Source organism: Halichoerus grypus, chromosome 2, assembly GCF_964656455.1.
Source record: "Halichoerus grypus chromosome 2, mHalGry1.hap1.1, whole genome shotgun sequence".
Classification (NCBI taxonomy): domain Eukaryota; kingdom Metazoa; phylum Chordata; class Mammalia; order Carnivora; family Phocidae; genus Halichoerus; species Halichoerus grypus.
Window position 1 is genome coordinate 164,005,491 of NC_135713.1, and position 18,437 is coordinate 164,023,927.

Consider the following 18,437-nt stretch of genomic DNA (forward strand, 5'->3'; position numbering starts at 1 on the left):
TTTTCACCCATTAAAACAATATAAAAAAACATTCTTAGCTCCCAGGCCATATAGAAACAGGTGACATGCTACCTGTTGAGTCTTGGGCTGTAGTTTGCTGACCCCTGATCTAGCCCAGTGGTTCTTTTTTTTTTTTAAAGATTTTTTATTTATTTATTTGACAGAGAGATAGAGAGCATAAGTAGGCAGAGAGGCAGTCAGAGGGAGAGGGAGAAGCAGACTCTCCACTGAGCAGGGACCCCGACGTGGGGCTCGATCCCAGGACCCTGGGATCATGACCTGAGCCGAAAGCAGCCGCTTAACCGACTGAGCCACCCAGGTGCCCCTAGCCCAGTGGTTCTTAAATCTGGCCGCCTTTTAGAATTACCTGGAGACCTTTTGAAAATGCTGATTTGCAGTCACCTTCCCCCTCCCTGAGGATTCTGATCCTGTAGGACTGGGGAATCTATTTTTTTTTTTTTATAAAAGCTCTTCTTGTGATGCAGACACACTCAGGGTTATGGAATTACCAATACTGATCTCGCTCAGCCTTCTCATTTTATAGTTGAAGAAATAGCCTTAGAAAGTTGATGTGACTTCCCAGTAGTTATATAGCAAATAAATGGCACAACCAGAATTTTACCCAGGTCTTCAATTCTAAGATCAGTGGTCTCTGTTCATGTCATTCTGTACTCATCCCTTTGCCCAGTAAACAAACAAACAATAAATGCAGGATAGTCACAAACTCGGGGTTCCTTCTTTTCCTTTGGTTTTTTTTTTTTTTCAATGAAAGGGAAACTTTATTGAGGCCCCAGGGCCTTGGGGCTCGGTCAGGAGGCCTCCCTGCAGGCAAAGGAGGGGCCTTATTTGACTTCCTTCTTGGGGCACAGGTTGTTGGTGTGGCTGCACTTCTTGCGGCAGGTGACAACGCGGGGGTGTAGGCGAGCAGAACACTCACGGCGGATCATCTTGTTTCTGGGCCCGCTGATGGAGGGAAGGCTGGGTGTTGCCACCTCGCAGGCGAAGCACCAAGTGCAGGGTGGACTCTCTCTGTACGTTGTGGTCTGAGAGAGTGCGTCCATTGTCCAGCTGTTTGCCCACAAAACTGAGATTCTGCTGGTCAGGCAGGATGCCCTCCTTGTCTTGGATTTTGGCTTGGATTTTTGACATTTTCAGTGGTGTCACTGGGCTCGGCCTCAAGTGTGATGGTCTTTCCCACTAGGGTCTTCACAAAGATCTGCATCTTTTCCGTCTGCCGCAAGGCACTTCCACCAAACCGCTCCGCCACCTCATTGAAGAGATAGAGCGGGGTTCCTTCTTTTCCTTAGACTTAGTGCCAGTTTCCCTCCTGAGAGCCAGCTGGGTACTCTTAAGTTCTGCTGTCCCTCTGCTTGTTGGCTGGGTTTTCTGGAACTGACTGCTGATTTGACATTTAGCCTAATTTCCCTCCGGTCTGCTGGCTTTAAAAAGAGATAATGAAGTAATAGCAAGTAAATTGCTTTAACGTTAAGACTTTGTTGAGGCAGCACTAAGCTGCAGTGTGAGGATGAGAGCCGTTGTTTCAAGGGGTGCATTTCTTGGAAGAGGTGGTTTTAAGAGGCACGTTTTACACTTGAGTTCACATGGCTCAGATCCAGCTGTCTAAGTAGGACATCTCAGCATGGAACTTGTGCTTAATTAGAACTAATTGAGCTGTCATTTTGCCCAGAACAGTTCAGGGGCGGAGAAACTAAAGGTGAGAAGTAATCACTGTCCCTACTCTACCTCAGCCTTGGTTTGGTCCAAGTAAGAAATGGAAGGATTGATTTTGATTTGCTCTGTCTTCAATGAGGCATTTGAGTCATGCTATTTGGCTTGCCTGTATTTCTTTCTTTATGTCTATCCTGGAAGGAGGAATACTGAAAGTCTAATGAACAATTACTTATTTATTTATTTATTTATTTATTTATTTATTTATTTAATTTGAGACAGAGAGCACGCGCGCACTCACACACAAGCAGGGGTAGGGAGGCGCAGAGGGAGAGGAAGAAGTAGACTCTCTGCTGAGCAGGGAGCCCGATGTGGGGCTGGATCCCAGGACCCCAAGATCACGACCCGAGCCAAAGGCAGACGTTTAACCGACTGAGCCCCCTAGGCGCCCCCACCATGAATAATTTTTACCTTTACCAGATGATAGTTCCATTACTAACTTACTGATAGGTTTCCACATTTGTATGCCAGGTCCCCCTTCTTCACTTTCTTTATCATCTCCTTAGATCTTACCTCCTCCAAAGACTTTCCTTCCTAAGGGATAGTAACAAGGGAAACAGAGTGCCTCTTGACACCTTCATAGCCAGTAGGCCTTAGGATTTGGAGCATAAATGGGGAGTTGGCAAGTTTTGGAATATTATTTGTCTTTTGTTCTTGGACTACAGGTTCCTTGGCAGTGGGGACCCTGCCTTGTTGGTTTGTTCTTGATCGTGCCTGGCATAGCAGCAGCACAGGGATGAAAATGGACAGCACAGCATCACCCCTGTGCTCACGTTTTCCTGCACCCTGTGAGCTTAGTGCCTTAGGGAGACAGTAAATGGGCTTTAATTGCATGCTCTGAAAGTCCTGAACATTTGCTAACAGGTACCATTGAAATTTGGGTTTCTACCTATGTTGGCTCCTATCTAAGAGGATAGAGCCCCCTATTTAAAACATTACAAGGTTTTTTTGGTTTTTGGTTTTAAATACTTGGCATATCTATAGAAGTGCTCCAGATGGATAAATTAAGAGAATGATAATTTATGTTCTCCACAATACTGTAAAAATGCACACTGGAATTTCTTTTAATACCGAGTACTCTTACTATCTTTAAAATAATTCACTTCTCAGAAATTCAGTTTTCCACACAGCTATTCAGAAGGAGGAGCAACTATTTAGGAATTGAAATTGGGCATATTTCAGAATTCTTACCTCCTGTGTTGTATTGCTGCCTCTGAACAGCTTCTCTCTCCTTCCTTGCTCCATAGTTCACAAAGCATTTAGGCAGTTCTGAGTGACAGTTACCACGGCTTGCATAAAACATTTATTCCTCAAAATGCTTTAGTTTGTATTATTTCATTTTATTCTTTCAGCTCTGAGGTAGGTGGTGTCAGTGGGTGGAAATTCTGTTTTATAGTTGAGGAACAACCCAAACCATTTCACTCATAATTCCGTAGTTAATGGCAGGACAGACTTTATTGTGAGGGTCCAGAGACCTACCCATCCAGCCACTGCCATTAATGTCTCTTTCGGTCATTGCTTTTAGATGGTTTATAAAAGGCTCAGGAGTCCATAGTGAATTGGTTTTGGACTTGAACTGAAGAGACAAGAGCCCTTTAATAATTCTATTGTTGCCTGTCAGGGTATACCCAAGAAGCATTTTTAGTTTTTGGTGAACCATATGGAAATATGTGAGGAAGATCTGGAGGCAGATAGTCTCACATTCAAAGAGTAACATTTCTTTCTGTACCTGAGTGAGACCATCTGAGTATATTGTTAAGAATCAAAAAGTTGCCAAAATGGAAGCCAGTACAGGGTGATGTGTTGGAGAGGGAGGAAGCTCAGACTAAGACTTTCCTACGGTGGACTTGGTATCAGTTGTTTTCCAAAAATTGTGCTGGAGTGTTACATGTAGCGTTGCTTAGGTCCATTTGGTCAATGTGTAACAAATCTATTTCCTCAATATAACATGCCTTACCTCTCTCTAGAATGCATCTTCATTTTTAGCTGTTTTCTGACTTGAAGTATTATTGGTGACGATAAAGAGAAACTGTGTTTAGGGTGACAGATACTTTCAGACTAAAAATAAAGCAGTGGCTCTCACTAACCAAGGTCAGGGAGAATGTGTGTACAGTTTGAAAAAGTTCCCTAAGATTCCCTTCACTCTGACTAGTTGAAAAACAATGCATTGAAATCTACTTTCTGCTAAATACAGTTGAAAATAACAGTGGCAAGTATGAATTGAGGTAGTTACATGGGCTTCATCTGCTACCCTAAATGAAGGGTGTTTGGGAAGTATAGATAGAACCACAGTATTTTTTTTTAAAGATTTTATTTATTTATGTATTTAGACAGAGAGTGAGCTTGAGTCGGGTGATGGGGTGTGGGGGGACAGAGGGAGAGGGAGAGAAAGATTCTCCAGCAGACTCCAGGCTGAGTGCAGAGCCCAGTGCAGGACTCGATCCCACGACCATGAGATCATGACCTGAGCTGAAATCAAGAGTCAGACTCCCAGCCAGCTGAGCCACCCAGGTGCCCCGATAGAACCACAGTACTACAAAGCTTCTTGGTGCTCTTAATTTTAATCCAGGAGGTATTGTAGCTCATACAGTATGAGTTTCCTACCTCATTGAGAAACTTAAAAAGTAGACCTGAAGTGCTTTTTAGTTACTCTTATTCCCTCATCATCCCTTCCGTTATGAATAATCTAATCAGTTCTCTTCCTGAGATACTTGCAGTACAAAGGAAGAAAAACTTTTCTTTGGAACCAGAAGACCTGGGTTCAAGTTCTAACTCTGCCATTTGCTGGTTTAAGTTGCTTAAATTTTCTGAGCTGCCTTGGGGCTTGGGAAATGGTAATTGGCTTGAATGAGATGAGTTAATATCATTCTTTGCCTACCAAAGTACCCTGTATGTATAAATATAACCAGCATTCCTCCTGGTTATGGGTGGGTTAACTAGTCATGATTGATAGCTGTGGGAAAAGGGATAATTAAGTTAAAATTTAAGAATAGAGAGAGAGTACATACATTTTACCTTTTTATTTTTTATTTTGTTATTTTTTTTACATTCTTACTTTTTTATCTTGAAATAATTTTATATCTGTAGAAAAGTTGTAAGAATAATCCGAGGAATTCTGTATATCCTTCCCTCAAATTCTTCAGTTGTTAACATTTTACCACTTGCTTTGTCATTCATTGGGGAAGAATGTTCAGCTAACAGCTGAGTGTTTACAACATGTCAAGCATGTTTTTACTTGCCTTATGTCATACACCAATCCACTAACATATAGGTACTGTTATCTCCAGTGTGTAGAAAAAAAAACTTAGGGGTGCTTGGGTGGCTCAGTTGGTTAAGCGACTGCTTTTGGCTCAGGTCATGATCCTGGAGTCCCGGGATTGAGTCCTACATCAGCAGGGGGTCTGCTTCTCCCTCTGCCTGCCGCTCCCCCCTCTCATGTGCTCTCTCTCTGTTTCTCATTCTTTCTCTCTCAAATAAATAAATAAAATCTTAAAAAAAAAAAGAAAGAAAAACTTAGAGAGGTTAGATAAGTTGCCTGAGATTCCACAGCAGGTAAATGGCAGAGGTTGGATAGGAAAGTCCATGTTTTTCACCACCTTCCTCTACTAGTGGATCTGGAGATTTGCATTCTAGCCCAGGTTTTGCCACTAACAGTGGTATGGTCACTGGCAGTTTATTTCACAGCAGTTCCTTTGTTTTCCAGCAGTTTCCCTTCTTTTCATGGAACCCAATGTCCCTGGCCCTGACTCACCTCACTGTAGAGACAGGTTACCATCAATGAAGTATCTTGAGCTTTTTAGCTATATAAATCAATGCTTGATCTAGTATTGCTGATTAAGTATAATTTGTTTAAGCAAAAATAACTACAGTTTGTGTGCAGAGTTTGCTGTTGACGTTATGGTGAGGTGTGAGTACACTCCTTTACCCACACCGAGCTTCCATATGAAATAGATGGAACTGTCATGATTTGATTGGTGTTCTCTTTTGCAAAAGGATAAACCAGCAGAGTTTTTCCTGTTAGGCAAAGTATCCAGGGGTGCTGGACTATTCCTTGCTCTGAGCACTGCCCTGAGATCAAGATTATTGATCCTTCTTTCTGTTTGGCTACTGGGCCGTGAGCATTTTGGTTCTAGGAGACCGGGGAAGATGACAACAAGGTTTGGTCTTTAGATTATTTGCACTTTCTTTGAGTTGAATTTCCTCCCCCACCCTTGATTTGATCAGAGGAATCTTTCCCCTCGGTTTTGATAGAAGTAGATTTTGTGGAACCTTGAACTGAAGATTGTAAATATGGTAGCTTGTGGGCCAGATGTGGCTGGCAAATATGTGTTTTTGGCTTGCCTAATGTCTTAAACTTTTTCCATTAGTAGCCAACATTTAAAAGCCAGAGGTTTTCACATAAAAACCTAGCTTTCAGCTTTTCTTTAAAAGGAGAGAAAATAAAAGGAAAGAGATGATGATCCTGGGCCTACAAAGAGCAGAAATGGAGTGGAACAGCCGTTGAGCGCTACTGTCCCCAGTAACCTATTTTGTACCTGGCTCCTGTAGACACTTGAATTTTCAGCTCTAGATCTAGAACTTGAATTTTTGTTTTAAAAGCTGGAGAAGTACAATTGGATGAGTTAGTGTTGTTAGCTTATCCGTGGTTACAAGAGTCCTGCTTTCTTGGATAGGTAGAAAAATAGCTTATAAATACGATTAGGGACTTACAAGATCAGAGTATTTTCCCTTTGTCATTGTTTAATTTCCATCATTGTGGGCCAGAGTGACTCCTAGATCTGAGCGCTTTGGTCATGCCTTCATTGCCTGCACACAGGCACCGCTGCCAGCAGAGGGTGCTGTCCACTCACTGAGCCTGCTGTCATGGTGGCTCAGCTGATCCGCAGCTGTTGGGCATGTGCCCTGGGTCTGTGTGAGGCTTTGGGCATGTTCATTTGGTTCCCATCCCTAGTGCCCACCCCTTAGACCCTGGCCAGGTTATTGTGTCACTAGGGACTCTGTTCAGTAACAGGAAACTGGGGAAAGTTTAATTGTTTTCTCCTCTCTCTTTTTCCCATGCAGCTGAACAAAAGGTTCATCCTCAGTTTTCTCCATGCCCATGGGAAGCTGTTTACCCGGATTGGGTAAGTGTGCAGGATGTTTATTTTATTTTCCTACATTACAAGTCATTTTGGAATTTAATATTGTTAGCAACTAGACTGTGTTTGTAACTGAGGGCACAGGGTGTGAATTCTTAGAGGCCTCCACCTTCTCTTCACTCACTCTGCTCATGAAGTTTGGGAAATATTATTCTGCATCCATCTGTCTCTTCTTTCTCTATCTTTACTAAAGCCCCTTTTAAACATCCAACCCCCACCTCTAATCCCTCTGATTTCTCTTTCCTCTGCCTTCCAGCTCAGCCCCTAGTGAGCTCCTTAAGGAAGTCATACTCAGTCTCTAGGTACAGCTGTCAGGGGTCCTCCTTGGGGAGAATGCTGTCCACTAATTTTCCCTTAAAGAGAAGAGTAACATTTTCTTTCCTCTAACATTTTCTCTTCCTTCTGAACCATACCCCTTTCTTCTCTGCTCAGGTTTGTGCGCCATATTGCTGATCTCCATAAATGCTAAGACTTTTCTTTGGTTTCCCCATCCGCCATGGATTTACATGTAAATATCAGGGAAGATGGTGTGTGCAAAACCCTGTTACTTCATCCATTAAATCCCTGGAAAGACATCATGTTTTGAGTATTCCTTTCGTGGATCAGAATTTTTCCTCACTGTATAAAACTAGTGATCCTAAAGCCTGATGAATGCCTGCACACCAGACTAGAGGTATGCTGAGTGCCTCTGTAGTCTAGGAGACAAGTAAGTGGCAGCACTCTCTGATGGGTCTTTGTCTGCGTTTTCATATTTCCTGAGTTGGAGGTTTTATTATGAGCTACCCTTTGAGGTATATCTTTTGGATCCCCCATTATTGTCAGTGTTTCCCTCACTTTCTGCCATAGCCTTCTGAGTTTATCTGTAATACTCTAGAAGGTTTCCTTAGTGGGAGAAGCAGAAAGGTTTTGTCTTGCTTCAAGAAACCCTGAAAAAACATGGTGAACTAGAAAGTGTGCTTGTTACATACTCATTTGTCATCAACCTGGGCAAAAGTGACAGTGATGGCCAGCACAAGGGTAGTCTTGATTTTGAAATCACTAGGGAAACTTGGAGTAGTGCCAACAGATGCATCTCTATTGGGAGAACTAAGTGTAAAGTAATTCACTTGGGAAGAGGAAATCAGGTGTGTCAGTAGCCTCCCCCCCCCCCCCCCCCCGCAATAGGCTCTACCCTGGCAGGAGTTTTTGCTCGACGCTGTTGTATCCCCAGCGCCTAGCATACAGTAGGTACTCAGGAAATACTTGCTGTATGAATGAATAAATCATTACAAGAAATGGACAGATTGTCAAAGACTAGAGAGAAGGATCTAGTATTCTAGTAGGTTATAGTAGACCCAGGCCAATCACTAGTGAGGCGTGTAAAGCTGCAGCTACAAGGTGGACAAGATGATATCAAGGTCATTTCATAAAATAACGCATCACAGCAGGAAATACAATTATGCTGCACTTAAAATATGGCTCCTTTTTATTATCTTTTTTCTCATTTTAAAAATCTTTCTGACTACCTTACTACCTTTCCATTCTGTATTTCTCTCCTTTTTTTCCTTTTCCTGTGTTTGTTCTTTAAATTTTCATGTACCGTGGTCTTATGAGTCAGTATTTCTCAACCTTTGTACCATTGATATTTTGAGCCTTATAATTCTTTGTTGTTGGAGTCTGTCCTGTGTGTTGTAGGATTTTAACAGCCTCCAGGCTTCTCCCCACTATGTGCCAGTGGTACCTCTGCCTCTCCTCACCAGTCGTGACTATTACAGATGTCGCCAGACATGCCAGATGTTCCCTGGGGGGCAGAATTGCTCCTGGCTGGAAACCGCTATTCTGTTAGAGATTTGGGGAGCTAAAGAAGTTCTAAATCTTGGTCTAGAATGTAGGAATATTTAAGATATATTTTTGTCAGGTCTAAGTATTAGGTAGAATCTTACTTTTGTTCCCCTTAAAAATCCTTATAGTTAGATACATATATTTTGGAGGAACTTGGGGAAAGAACCATAATAATGATTAAAAAGCTAGAAAATTATTTCTGAGAGAAAAAATTAATCTTAACAGAATTAAAGTAAGAGGCACCTGGCTGGCTCAGTTGGTGGAGCATGTGACTCTTGATCTCAGGGTTGTGGGTTCGAGCCCCACATTGGGTGTAGAGATTGCTTAAAAATAAAATCTTAAAAAACACACGCAAAAAGTTAAGGTAAAAAAAAAAGTCTATTTAGAGACAGCTGTGGGGTACCTTGTGTTTAAATATAAAAGAGTCATAACCGGATAGTTTTGATTTCTATGGGATGACAGCAAGAGAAAATAGGCTTATGTTGCAGCTGAAGAGATTTGGGTTAGGTGTAAGTAAATTTCACAGAGGGAAGATGTTTGGGAATTTTCTTCTCTGGAAGTCTTTAAAAAAGAATAGATTATCTCATTTGTCAGAGGTGGTTTGCTGTGGTCCAGATTATTTTTCAGGACCTCTTCCATTCCTGCATATAACATATTCTGTTGGCAAAAAGATAAGGCCAGTCTATGTTCATCTTCATAAAAAATGAGTTACAGTTACGTTCACATGAGGAAAATATATGTAAATTCTAGGCACTCCAGCCCCTTGATGAGTATTCTTGTGCTCTCCTGGAAGGAAAAGAATTGAGCCCCATATTTATTCTGGAAGGCAGAAACAGCAGTAACTTCTACTGGGGGTAAAAAAAAGCATAGTAGTCTGTAAGACTAGAAAAGGAGTGAGCCCAAGCCACACACAACAACATGGACTCTTGCCTAATTACCAAGAAGATGTGAAATGTGGGAGGCGTTGAAAACGAATTAAGAGTGAGGAGATTGTAATGGGGAGCAGCTGAAGACACATCCACTGTCCTGCCTGCCTTTTGAGAAAAGCCCTGGGTTGCTTTGCTCTCCGGGCCTGTGTCTTCTCTGTGCTAGGTGTTCCAAATCGCATCTGTATCAGCTTGAATGCCAATTGTCTGCAACACGAGTCTCCCTCCTCTGTGTCCAGGGAAAAAGAGGTTCAGAGCATTAGGTGGAATCAAGTGCCCAAGGGAAAAGTTTTGTTTTCACCACTGACTAATTACAAGACCTCGAGAGGGAACAAGTCAAAGCCTCTTTGGGCTTCAGTTTCCTTATCAGCAGTTTAAATAGATGATGTCCAAGGTCCATTCCAGTCCTTATGTTCTGTAGCACCATGATTTTTTTTTTCTCTCATCTCTATCCTGTCACATGGCTTAGTTTTGTTTGTTTTTGTTTTGCTACTGGATTGCTCCTATCTTGTCCAGTTTTTAAAAATTAAGAAGTTGAAAAAAGTTAGGAAGCGTGATTGTTTTCTGCAGAGAATGTCATCTAGCCCAGCTGCGTTCCTCAGCATCTGAGAGGTTGGGTGCTGTCCCGTTAGTCACTGTCTGAGTCACTCCCAATTTAGGTCCCAGTGTTGTCTGAAAGACTGGTTTCTTGAAACTGCCATTCAAATGAGACAAGGTGTCTCTAGAGATCACTTCGGAAAGCAGTCACTTAAGTCTGCAAAATGCTTATCCTGAAAATGATTGTATCTTCTGCAGTTTTTAAGGATAGGGACAGAATCTTCTCAGGCTCAGGAAGAGGATTCAGTCAGGGATCCCATATGGCTCCTGACAGACACTTGCTTTCCTGGTGAGAGGCAGATCAGACCTGCGCCTGGACTCCACTGAGAGAGGTTGGGAAGCCGGCAGCCTGGAGACTTTTGATTTGTGACAAATAGAATAATTTTGCTTCCCGTTATTGCGTTGGTTAAAGTTACCGCTTTAGTTTTTACTTGCTTGCTTAGTCACGCTATTTGCACAGCTTCAAGGTCTCTTGGAATTCAAAGACTGATATATTTATTTTGGTCTTTGAGTTGTGAAAAATGCAATGTTTATGTCTTGATTTATTTTTAAAATTATAAATGTTTTATATACAAAAGCCAGACGTATTCATTGTAGGGAAAAATCTATTTACTGCACACAGTGCTCATTGTAAAATATTAAGAAAACCCAGCAAAAGAAGAAATAAAAAATTGCCCATCTTCTCACTATCCAGAGATAACTCTCCACCCTTAACACTTGGTGTATATTTTTATCTTTTTTTCTATACATATCACACATTTATTTTTTTACAAATATGCGTAACAAGGGACATTCAACTATTTTAAAAGTGTATTCATTTAATATATATTGAACTTTCCCCCACATGATTAAAAATCTAATACAACTTTTTTTTTTTTAAGATTTTATTTATTTATCTGACAGAGAGAGCGAGAGAGGGAACACAAGCAGGAGCAGTGGGAGAGGGAGAAGCAGACTTCCCACTGAGCAGGGAGCCCGATGCAGGGCTCGATCCCAGGACCCTGGGATCATGACCTGAGCCGAAGGCAGCCGCTTAACGACTGAGCCACCCAGGCGCCCCTCTAATACAACTTTTAAAAAAAAGAATTTGAGCACTGGGTGTTAATATGTTCTGATCTAACTGATGAATCACTAAATTCTACCTCTGAAACTAATAATATGCTATATGTTAATTAAATTGAATTTAAATAAAAAATTAAAAAATAGAATTCAATTATATGGATGTGCCGTCTTAATGATCTGCTGTTGTTGGGCATTTTAGGCTGTTTCCAATTTTTTGCTGTTATAAATTACCATCTTTTTATGCTCTCTCTCCTCCTTTGCTGCTACTGCTGTTGCTGCTTTTTATAATTTTATAAAACTTCAAACATAAGTTGTACATTGTATTTCCATTTCAGTATAATTTTTATCCTGTAATATCGGGTGGAGCAAAGAGAAAGACATAAAACTACTTACAGGTGGTTTGAGGCCCAAATCAGCATTTTAGTAACAAAACTGGGAAGCAGAAACCCCGCTATTGAGCTCTGAGGAAGGATCTGTTATCTCTGCGTCCCTCAGTTACTGCCTAACAAAGCTGCTTTAGTCTGAGTGGATTCATCTTCCCTCATATCTCAGAGTTGAAGTTACTCTAACCGATATCCTTATGTATTTGAGGGGTTTTTTTTGTTGTTATAGTTATGTGTTGTACTAGTTGAAAGGCAAAGGGAGGATCTTTTTTTTTGTTGTTATTAAAAAAAAAAGAGAGAGAGATGTGGATATTTGACCTGGTGCTCATTTGAGACTTCAATCTGACCTAGGGAGTTAATGGATCTGTTTCAATTCCCATCCCAGGGAAGAGGCTTCCTCAGACACAGCTTCGAAGCAGGACTGTCCCACGTGACACCTCTGTCCTGTCATTCTGTGCTGGCTCTCTACTGCCTTTCAACACGGAGACACATGGCTCTGAAACTTGCCCACTGTGGCTGCTTTTCAAGCAGAGTGAACACTGCTATTCTCGTAATGAGAAGTGCTAGCCCCCCTCCCCACCTCCGACCAGAAAGAGTGCTGCACAGTGTCAAGATTTAAAATGAAACCTTTGTTATAGCCCATGGGGAAAAATGGATCCATTCCAGCCCCAAACATATCACTCTCTGCCATTCCAAACCTACCAAGAGTTTTAATGGTTCTGAATTGGAAGGAAAAACAAGGTTCTTTTTTTTTTTTTCCTTGTTTTTTCCGGGGGGGGGGGGCACTTGAAATGGCATGTTGGGGAAAAAAGCAAATACATGGCATGTTTTGTGCCAATGAAAATGAGGACAGCTCAGCAGAGAAGGGAACTGGAGTATAAACTGTAATTGACCCATAGCTGTGGCATGACTCCTGGGTACTAGAAGGTCAGTAATAGGAGTTGCCATCCAAGGGTAAGGAATGAAGATTGCTAAGATGCCAGAAAGCTCTGGAGTTTTTTTCCTAACACGGGGAGGGTATTACTTAGTGGCGAAAGGGCCAAGGTTCAGGTGAAACCAGAAGCACCTTTCTCTAGGACTTGAAACTGTTTTGTATCTTTTGAGAAAGATTCCCTTCCCTGTGGCTTTCCAGAAGCTATTTATTAATCCAGCCTGGAGCTATTCCTCACCCCACCCCCCAGTGTACCACAAGGAGTTTGTTTGTTTGGGGGGTGGGGGTTGAGGATGGATAAAAGATACTTTGCTGACCACGAATTGTTCAGCGTGGCTCTAAGGCCCATGTGCCTGGTTTCTCTCTCTAGCACCAAGTTTGAATTTGCTTTTTATTTTCTGAGGACTTGAGCTGTGGTTTGTTCATGTTTCCAAAGGAGCTCCAGGCATGCACCACTGTTTGGGATCCAGTGGCCACATTTGGCAAGCAGTGGTTTGAATGACCTCTCTTTAGGAGCCCTAGGTCACTGGCTGGATTTCTACCTCCCTACATTATAGGCTCTTCCTGTATTGGGAGTGGCAGTTGGCCAGGGCATTAGATTTCCACTGGCCTGAAAACATACAGACCCTGATGAGCCGAGGCTTGTGAGAGGGAGGAGGACAGCAACACAGGAAAGACTGAAACAGATCATGGGGGCCCTTGGTCTAGGGCTTCTTCAAGGGGAAGTCTGGGATCCCTAGGTGGAGCAATTAGTGTGATGGTACCTAAAAGACAGCAGCAGAACTATGCCTGGTTTCCTGAAGCGAAGCCTCTAGATTCATGAACCTCTTTTTAAGGAATACAGTTTTCATACCAGAGAGTTTGGGGAATATGTAGGTTGTAGAGCTTTAAGGAAATTTGTTCACTATTCACAAAAACTGAGTGTTTCAGAGAGAAACTTTGATTTCAGCATGAATCCAGTGGTTGCCAGGGGTTAGGAAATAGCATACCAAAGCCTAATAACTCATAGTGACGTATCCAGAGGTTGAGTTGTTTCCATCTCTGATCCCTGATCAATTCTTTTTCTTAAATGTGGTCACAACCTTAGGATACCGGGAAGGTTTGTGAAAGAAAACGTCCTAGGCATGAGTGGTCTGCTTTCAGAGAGACACGGCGTGGTGGGGTGGGAGTTTGTGTGCACGTGTGCGTGTGCACACCAGCTGCTCTTGGGCACGTGCCTCCCTGAATGAGCTGGCTGTGTTTGCAGGATGGAGACATTCCCTGCGGTGGCGGAGAAGGTCCTCAAGGAGTTCCAGGTGCTGCTGCAGCACAGCCCCCCTCCTATTGGAAGTACCCGCATGCTGCAGCTTATGACCATCAACATGTTTGCTGTACACAACTCTCAGCTGAAAGGTAAGGAACGGCTGGCATCTTTATCCACACAGACAAATCTGAATGTGGCTTCTTTCATATGCTACCATACCACGACATTCCCCCTGATACACACACACGCACACACACGCTTCCCTATCATTGCCTCTCAGATTTTTAATTTACTCTCTGAAATCTGTATGACTCTCTAGTGCTTGGGTGGGATGAAAGGAAGGAATCATGGGTATAGAGCTTTATTTGCAAACCCAGAGATGCTGTTGCACATCTGGCCGTGCTAAAGGCAGCAGCAAGGCCTCTTGGAGGCTACAGACCCAGAGCCTCTCCCAGGGGAGAGGCATTGCTGAAATGTTTCATTGCAGAGACCATACGCTTGGCAGGGATTGGGAATAGCTGTTTCTGGACGCATGTACCCTGTTTGTTCAATATGGAAAAGTCTAGTTCCCTATGGGCTATCCCTTGTGGGAGCCTGCCAGGGAGTACGAACAGTGAATTGATGAGCTTTGGTGACTCAAGCTGGAAGCACAAAAATCACCAGGCCTAGAATTTGGCCATTATACTGGTGTGCATTCTGAAATGCTTTTCTGAACACTGGGGTTTTTTGAGGTGGGGGGTGGGGAGGGAGGGGCTGATTGGCAAGATTTTTAAATGTTCTGATGACCAGGTCACTGTTGAAGGATGTTACCAGGATCCCTTCCCTCCCCTCCACCCCACTTTAGGTAAGGATGATGTGGTTTGACTTGATGGAAATATGTAGCATGGGGGTGACATTGTTTTGTGTGTTTATTTGGTCCACGCTGCCAAGAATCGTTTCAGAGCATTGACAGAGAGTGTTTGGTCTCAGGGCTGGAAGGTTATTATCTGAAATGCCAAGAAGTGGAAACTGTCCTGTGCAGATTCTGTTTTAAAACAGACCTGGTCTTTCTGGACAGAGTGTCGCTAGTTCTCTTGTTGCATCTTTTCTTAGTGCTTCTCACTCTGAAGTTGATTTATTTCCCTTCCCATTTGTACTTGGGGGTTATGCCTCAGCTTGCTGGTATTGGGGGTGGTGGATTTCTCCCCTGATGAGTGTATATGCCACACTTTCCCTTGAAAACTTGGCTTCTCCTGGGACTTTCTCTGCAAGGTCCTCTGCTCGTCCACCTGGGTTTTCAATCATATCTGAATCTTAGAGGATTTTCTCCCCTCATGCTGCCTGCTACAACATTGAGAGTTCCCAGCAGAAGTCGAGATGCAGAGGCTTAGGTGCCTTTTTGAGCTTGGCTAATTATTCCTGAGAATACCTCTGAGAAAGCATGTAATCTTGAGGGGCAGTGGTGGTTTCCAGGAAGGAGGAAATAAAGTTTGTGAAGTGCTGTCATGGTGGGCTGTGAAGTCCAAAGGGGAGGGAGATTGATTCCTTCACCGTTACTCTGCTGGTTCTCCTACCAATTGGGAAGCTCACCGGACTCAGGAGCTGGGGCCTCCTGCAGTGCCCTTCTATTTATTTTCCTGCCTACCTCTAACAGCAGCACAGAGTTCGGTGAGTTGCTGCTCTGTCACAGAACTGCAGCCTCTGCCAAGGTATCATTCCAGCCTCAAGTGACCTGTGGTCTCAGGAGGTGTGAGTGTAAAGGACCTGCGGCTCTTGCCTGCGAAGCATCTGTTGTCAGCAGCTTCTGCTCCATGAAAAGGAATACCTTGGCCTTTTCGTAGGCCACCAGTGAGTCCTTTTCTTGTAGCTGCTGTTAAGTAAAGGTTAAGAAAATATGGGTGAAAGGAAGGTGAGGTGGTGAGAACAGAGAAAGGAGAAAATAGGTGGTTCTCCCATTTGAGGCCAAGGTTCTTTTTTCAGGACTCTTTTCCATCCATGGTTGGTCATAATGAGGACCTGCTAGCCAAGAAGGACAAGTCAGAGCCTGTGCTTGAGACTGCTCATTTCTGACCTTGTCCTGACGCTCACCTCCATGAGGCAGCTGGGGCCAAGGGGAGTATGAGCTGAGGTGGTCAGAAGCTCCAAGAGTGTTTCAGGGAAAAACAGCCTGGGCCACAGGATATAACACTCAAGTAGGACAGAGAGCTCTGCGGACGTGCTGCCAAGTACCCGGTGTGCAGTTGAGGCGGCCGTCCAGACCCCACTGTGTGGGCTGCCATTGGGAGAGGGGTGAGCAGAGCACTCAGCGGGGCCAGTTGGTGGGAAGATGCACTTTTCCATTTCCCAGCACATGAGTCATCTTCTCTGGGCCCCTGTGCTGTGCTTGCACGGACAGTGGCAAGAAGGGGGTGTTGTGGCTGAGTAGCAGCATCTGTGCCGGGGGTGGAGAGGGAAGGGGGTTGGGGAGAGGGTAAAGATTTAAATCCTTCACTAATCAACAGCAGTTTGAATCACATTTTTATGAGTAAGGAAGTGATAAATCAGCCCTGAGTGTTCAGCCCCCAAGTCCTGTCAGCTGGTGCCCTTCTGAAGGCTTCTCTCCAGGCCAGTCTGCTTGCTGTCAGAGTCGCCACCCAGCCACAGAACCCTGGCTGTCTGAAACCGGGAAGCAAGGGCCTGATGCTGCCTGGCCCTCCCAGGTGCTTGGGGTCTTGGTGATTTGGCAGTCACTGCGAGTTACAGAACATCTGGACCATCATTTTTCTTTCCATTCTTACTTGGACATGTCCTTCTGGGTGGGTGTTTGCATATGTCAGTTCCTGGACTCTGTGGAGAAGGAACATTCCAGCCTGAAGCAGAGGTGATCTGTGGCCCCCAAGGCAGTTGGGATCCTTTCAGTCTGTGCCTGGGCCTGCCTTGTAGATATGGTACCTAAGGCATATGATTTGAAGAGCAACAGGGACGTCCTTACTAAAAAGTATGTTCTTTGTTGATGCCTCTGATTCATTTTTTTTGTGTTCAGTGCCACCTTTGTATAACTGTCCTCTTTTCAAAATACCAGTAGTTCAGGGATAGAATGATACTAACACTTTAGGGTGATTGCTTTTTAAATGTGCTTTCCTTGTGGTCAAGAGAGATATAGAACTGTTTAAAAGCTTTGGACACCTCACAAGTAAAAATGGAGGAAAAAACCCTCAGCTGGTGGCGACTAAAAGGCATCTTTCCCCTTTTCCCAGGTTATAGTTTTCCCTGGAGCTCAGGAAGGCAGAGGATGTGAGATCAGATTTGCCCCCCTTCACACAGGAGGAAATAAATTGAGTTCTGCTACATCATTTAACCAACTAAACTTTCAGATCTCAGCAGTGATCTCAAAAATCATGGGTTGAGGGCCATTGGTGGGGGAGACCTCTGTCTCCTCCTCTCATACGAGCCCTTTGCAAAAATTCCACTTCAGTGGAACTACAGAGTCTAGAATCCTGCACTGAAGTGATTGGGGACAGATAAATTTGAGGGATGTTTGGGGGGTTCTTAGGAAAGTGCCTAGTACTTACTAGGCACTCAGTTAAGTCTGTACTGAATGCATGGATGAAGAAGGCCACAGTTCTGGGCAAGCCAGCTCTCATTGAACAGTGTGTTCCTTACCTGGCCTGGGTCCAAAATTGTCCTTTGGCGAGTGATGGGTGGTGGTGAGATAGGTGGTTCCCAGAGTGATGTCACAATTGGTAATCTCTCTACAGCATTCCTGAGCCCAAAGGGAGAAATGGGGCCTTCTCCACGTGCCTCAGCATTTAACACTTCAGTGGCCGTTTGATCGGCTGACGTGATGCTGGAGGTTGAACTGTTGATCTAAACCACAAACACTCCAAGAATTTTAATTTTTTGAAAATTCTGTAATTGAAGGAAATAGACTCTAGTTTCTTGAAGAGGAATAATTGAAGCAGCATTTGTGGTAGGGCATCACTGAAACCCATTGCATCCCCCATCTGTGCCCAATTTGCTCCAATCTGGCCTTTTTTTTTTTTTTTTTTTCCTTTTTCTCTCTCCCTCTTGCTCTTTCTCTTTTTAAAAAATATGTTTTATAATTCCTGGAATCAAAACCATCTCAGTCACACACTGTTTTATTTTACTGTATTATTGGATTATACTTCCTATAAATCATTGGATGTTATTTATTGGCCACCACTGGAATAACTTCCCTTTTCTATACTCTGGCCCCCTCTTTTTCCTCCTCCTTTTCCTCCTCTACCAGTTCATAGGCCAGGCCTCCATTTCAGCCTTGCAGAAACGCCCCAGAGGCAGCAGGAGGGCACCCAGAGACACTTCTCTCGTGTGCTGTTGGTACTCCCTGCTTTTAGGGAACATTTCGGGGCTGGGATTGAGGTAGGGATGGACTGGCATTCCTTCCATTATCAATTATGCTTGCTCTTATGGCTCGTTAGTAATCCTGCATTGCAGGAGGTAGAGGGAGTGCCACATGTGTGTCTCCAGAGGAATAGAGAATCACAGCTGTCTGTGTGGGACCGATAGTGGTTAACCCAGATGTTGGGATGCTTGAGGTAGAGACCTCACACCTTCATGCTGTTGTTGTGTATGCTGGTTGACTGTAGTTGAGAAGTTTGATTCACAACC

The 18,437-nt window shown here is 43.6% G+C and overlaps 1 protein-coding gene and 1 pseudogene across 5 annotated transcripts in view; one reads left to right on the forward strand and one right to left on the reverse strand.

Moving 5' to 3' along the window:
* Positions 1 to 18,437, forward strand: part of SMG6 (SMG6 nonsense mediated mRNA decay factor) — a 229,584-nt gene that overhangs the window by 40,942 nt on the left and 170,205 nt on the right. For all 5 annotated transcript variants that reach the window (XM_078068060.1, XM_036091094.2, XM_036091101.2 and 2 more), the window contains 2 exons: positions 6,790 to 6,851; positions 13,833 to 13,978. In XM_078068060.1, the coding sequence (XP_077924186.1) occupies positions 6,790 to 6,851; positions 13,833 to 13,978 (208 nt within the window). The remainder of the gene's footprint in view (positions 1 to 6,789; positions 6,852 to 13,832; positions 13,979 to 18,437) is intronic.
* On the reverse strand, positions 840 to 1,222 carry LOC118534977 (ubiquitin-ribosomal protein eL40 fusion protein pseudogene; annotated as a pseudogene).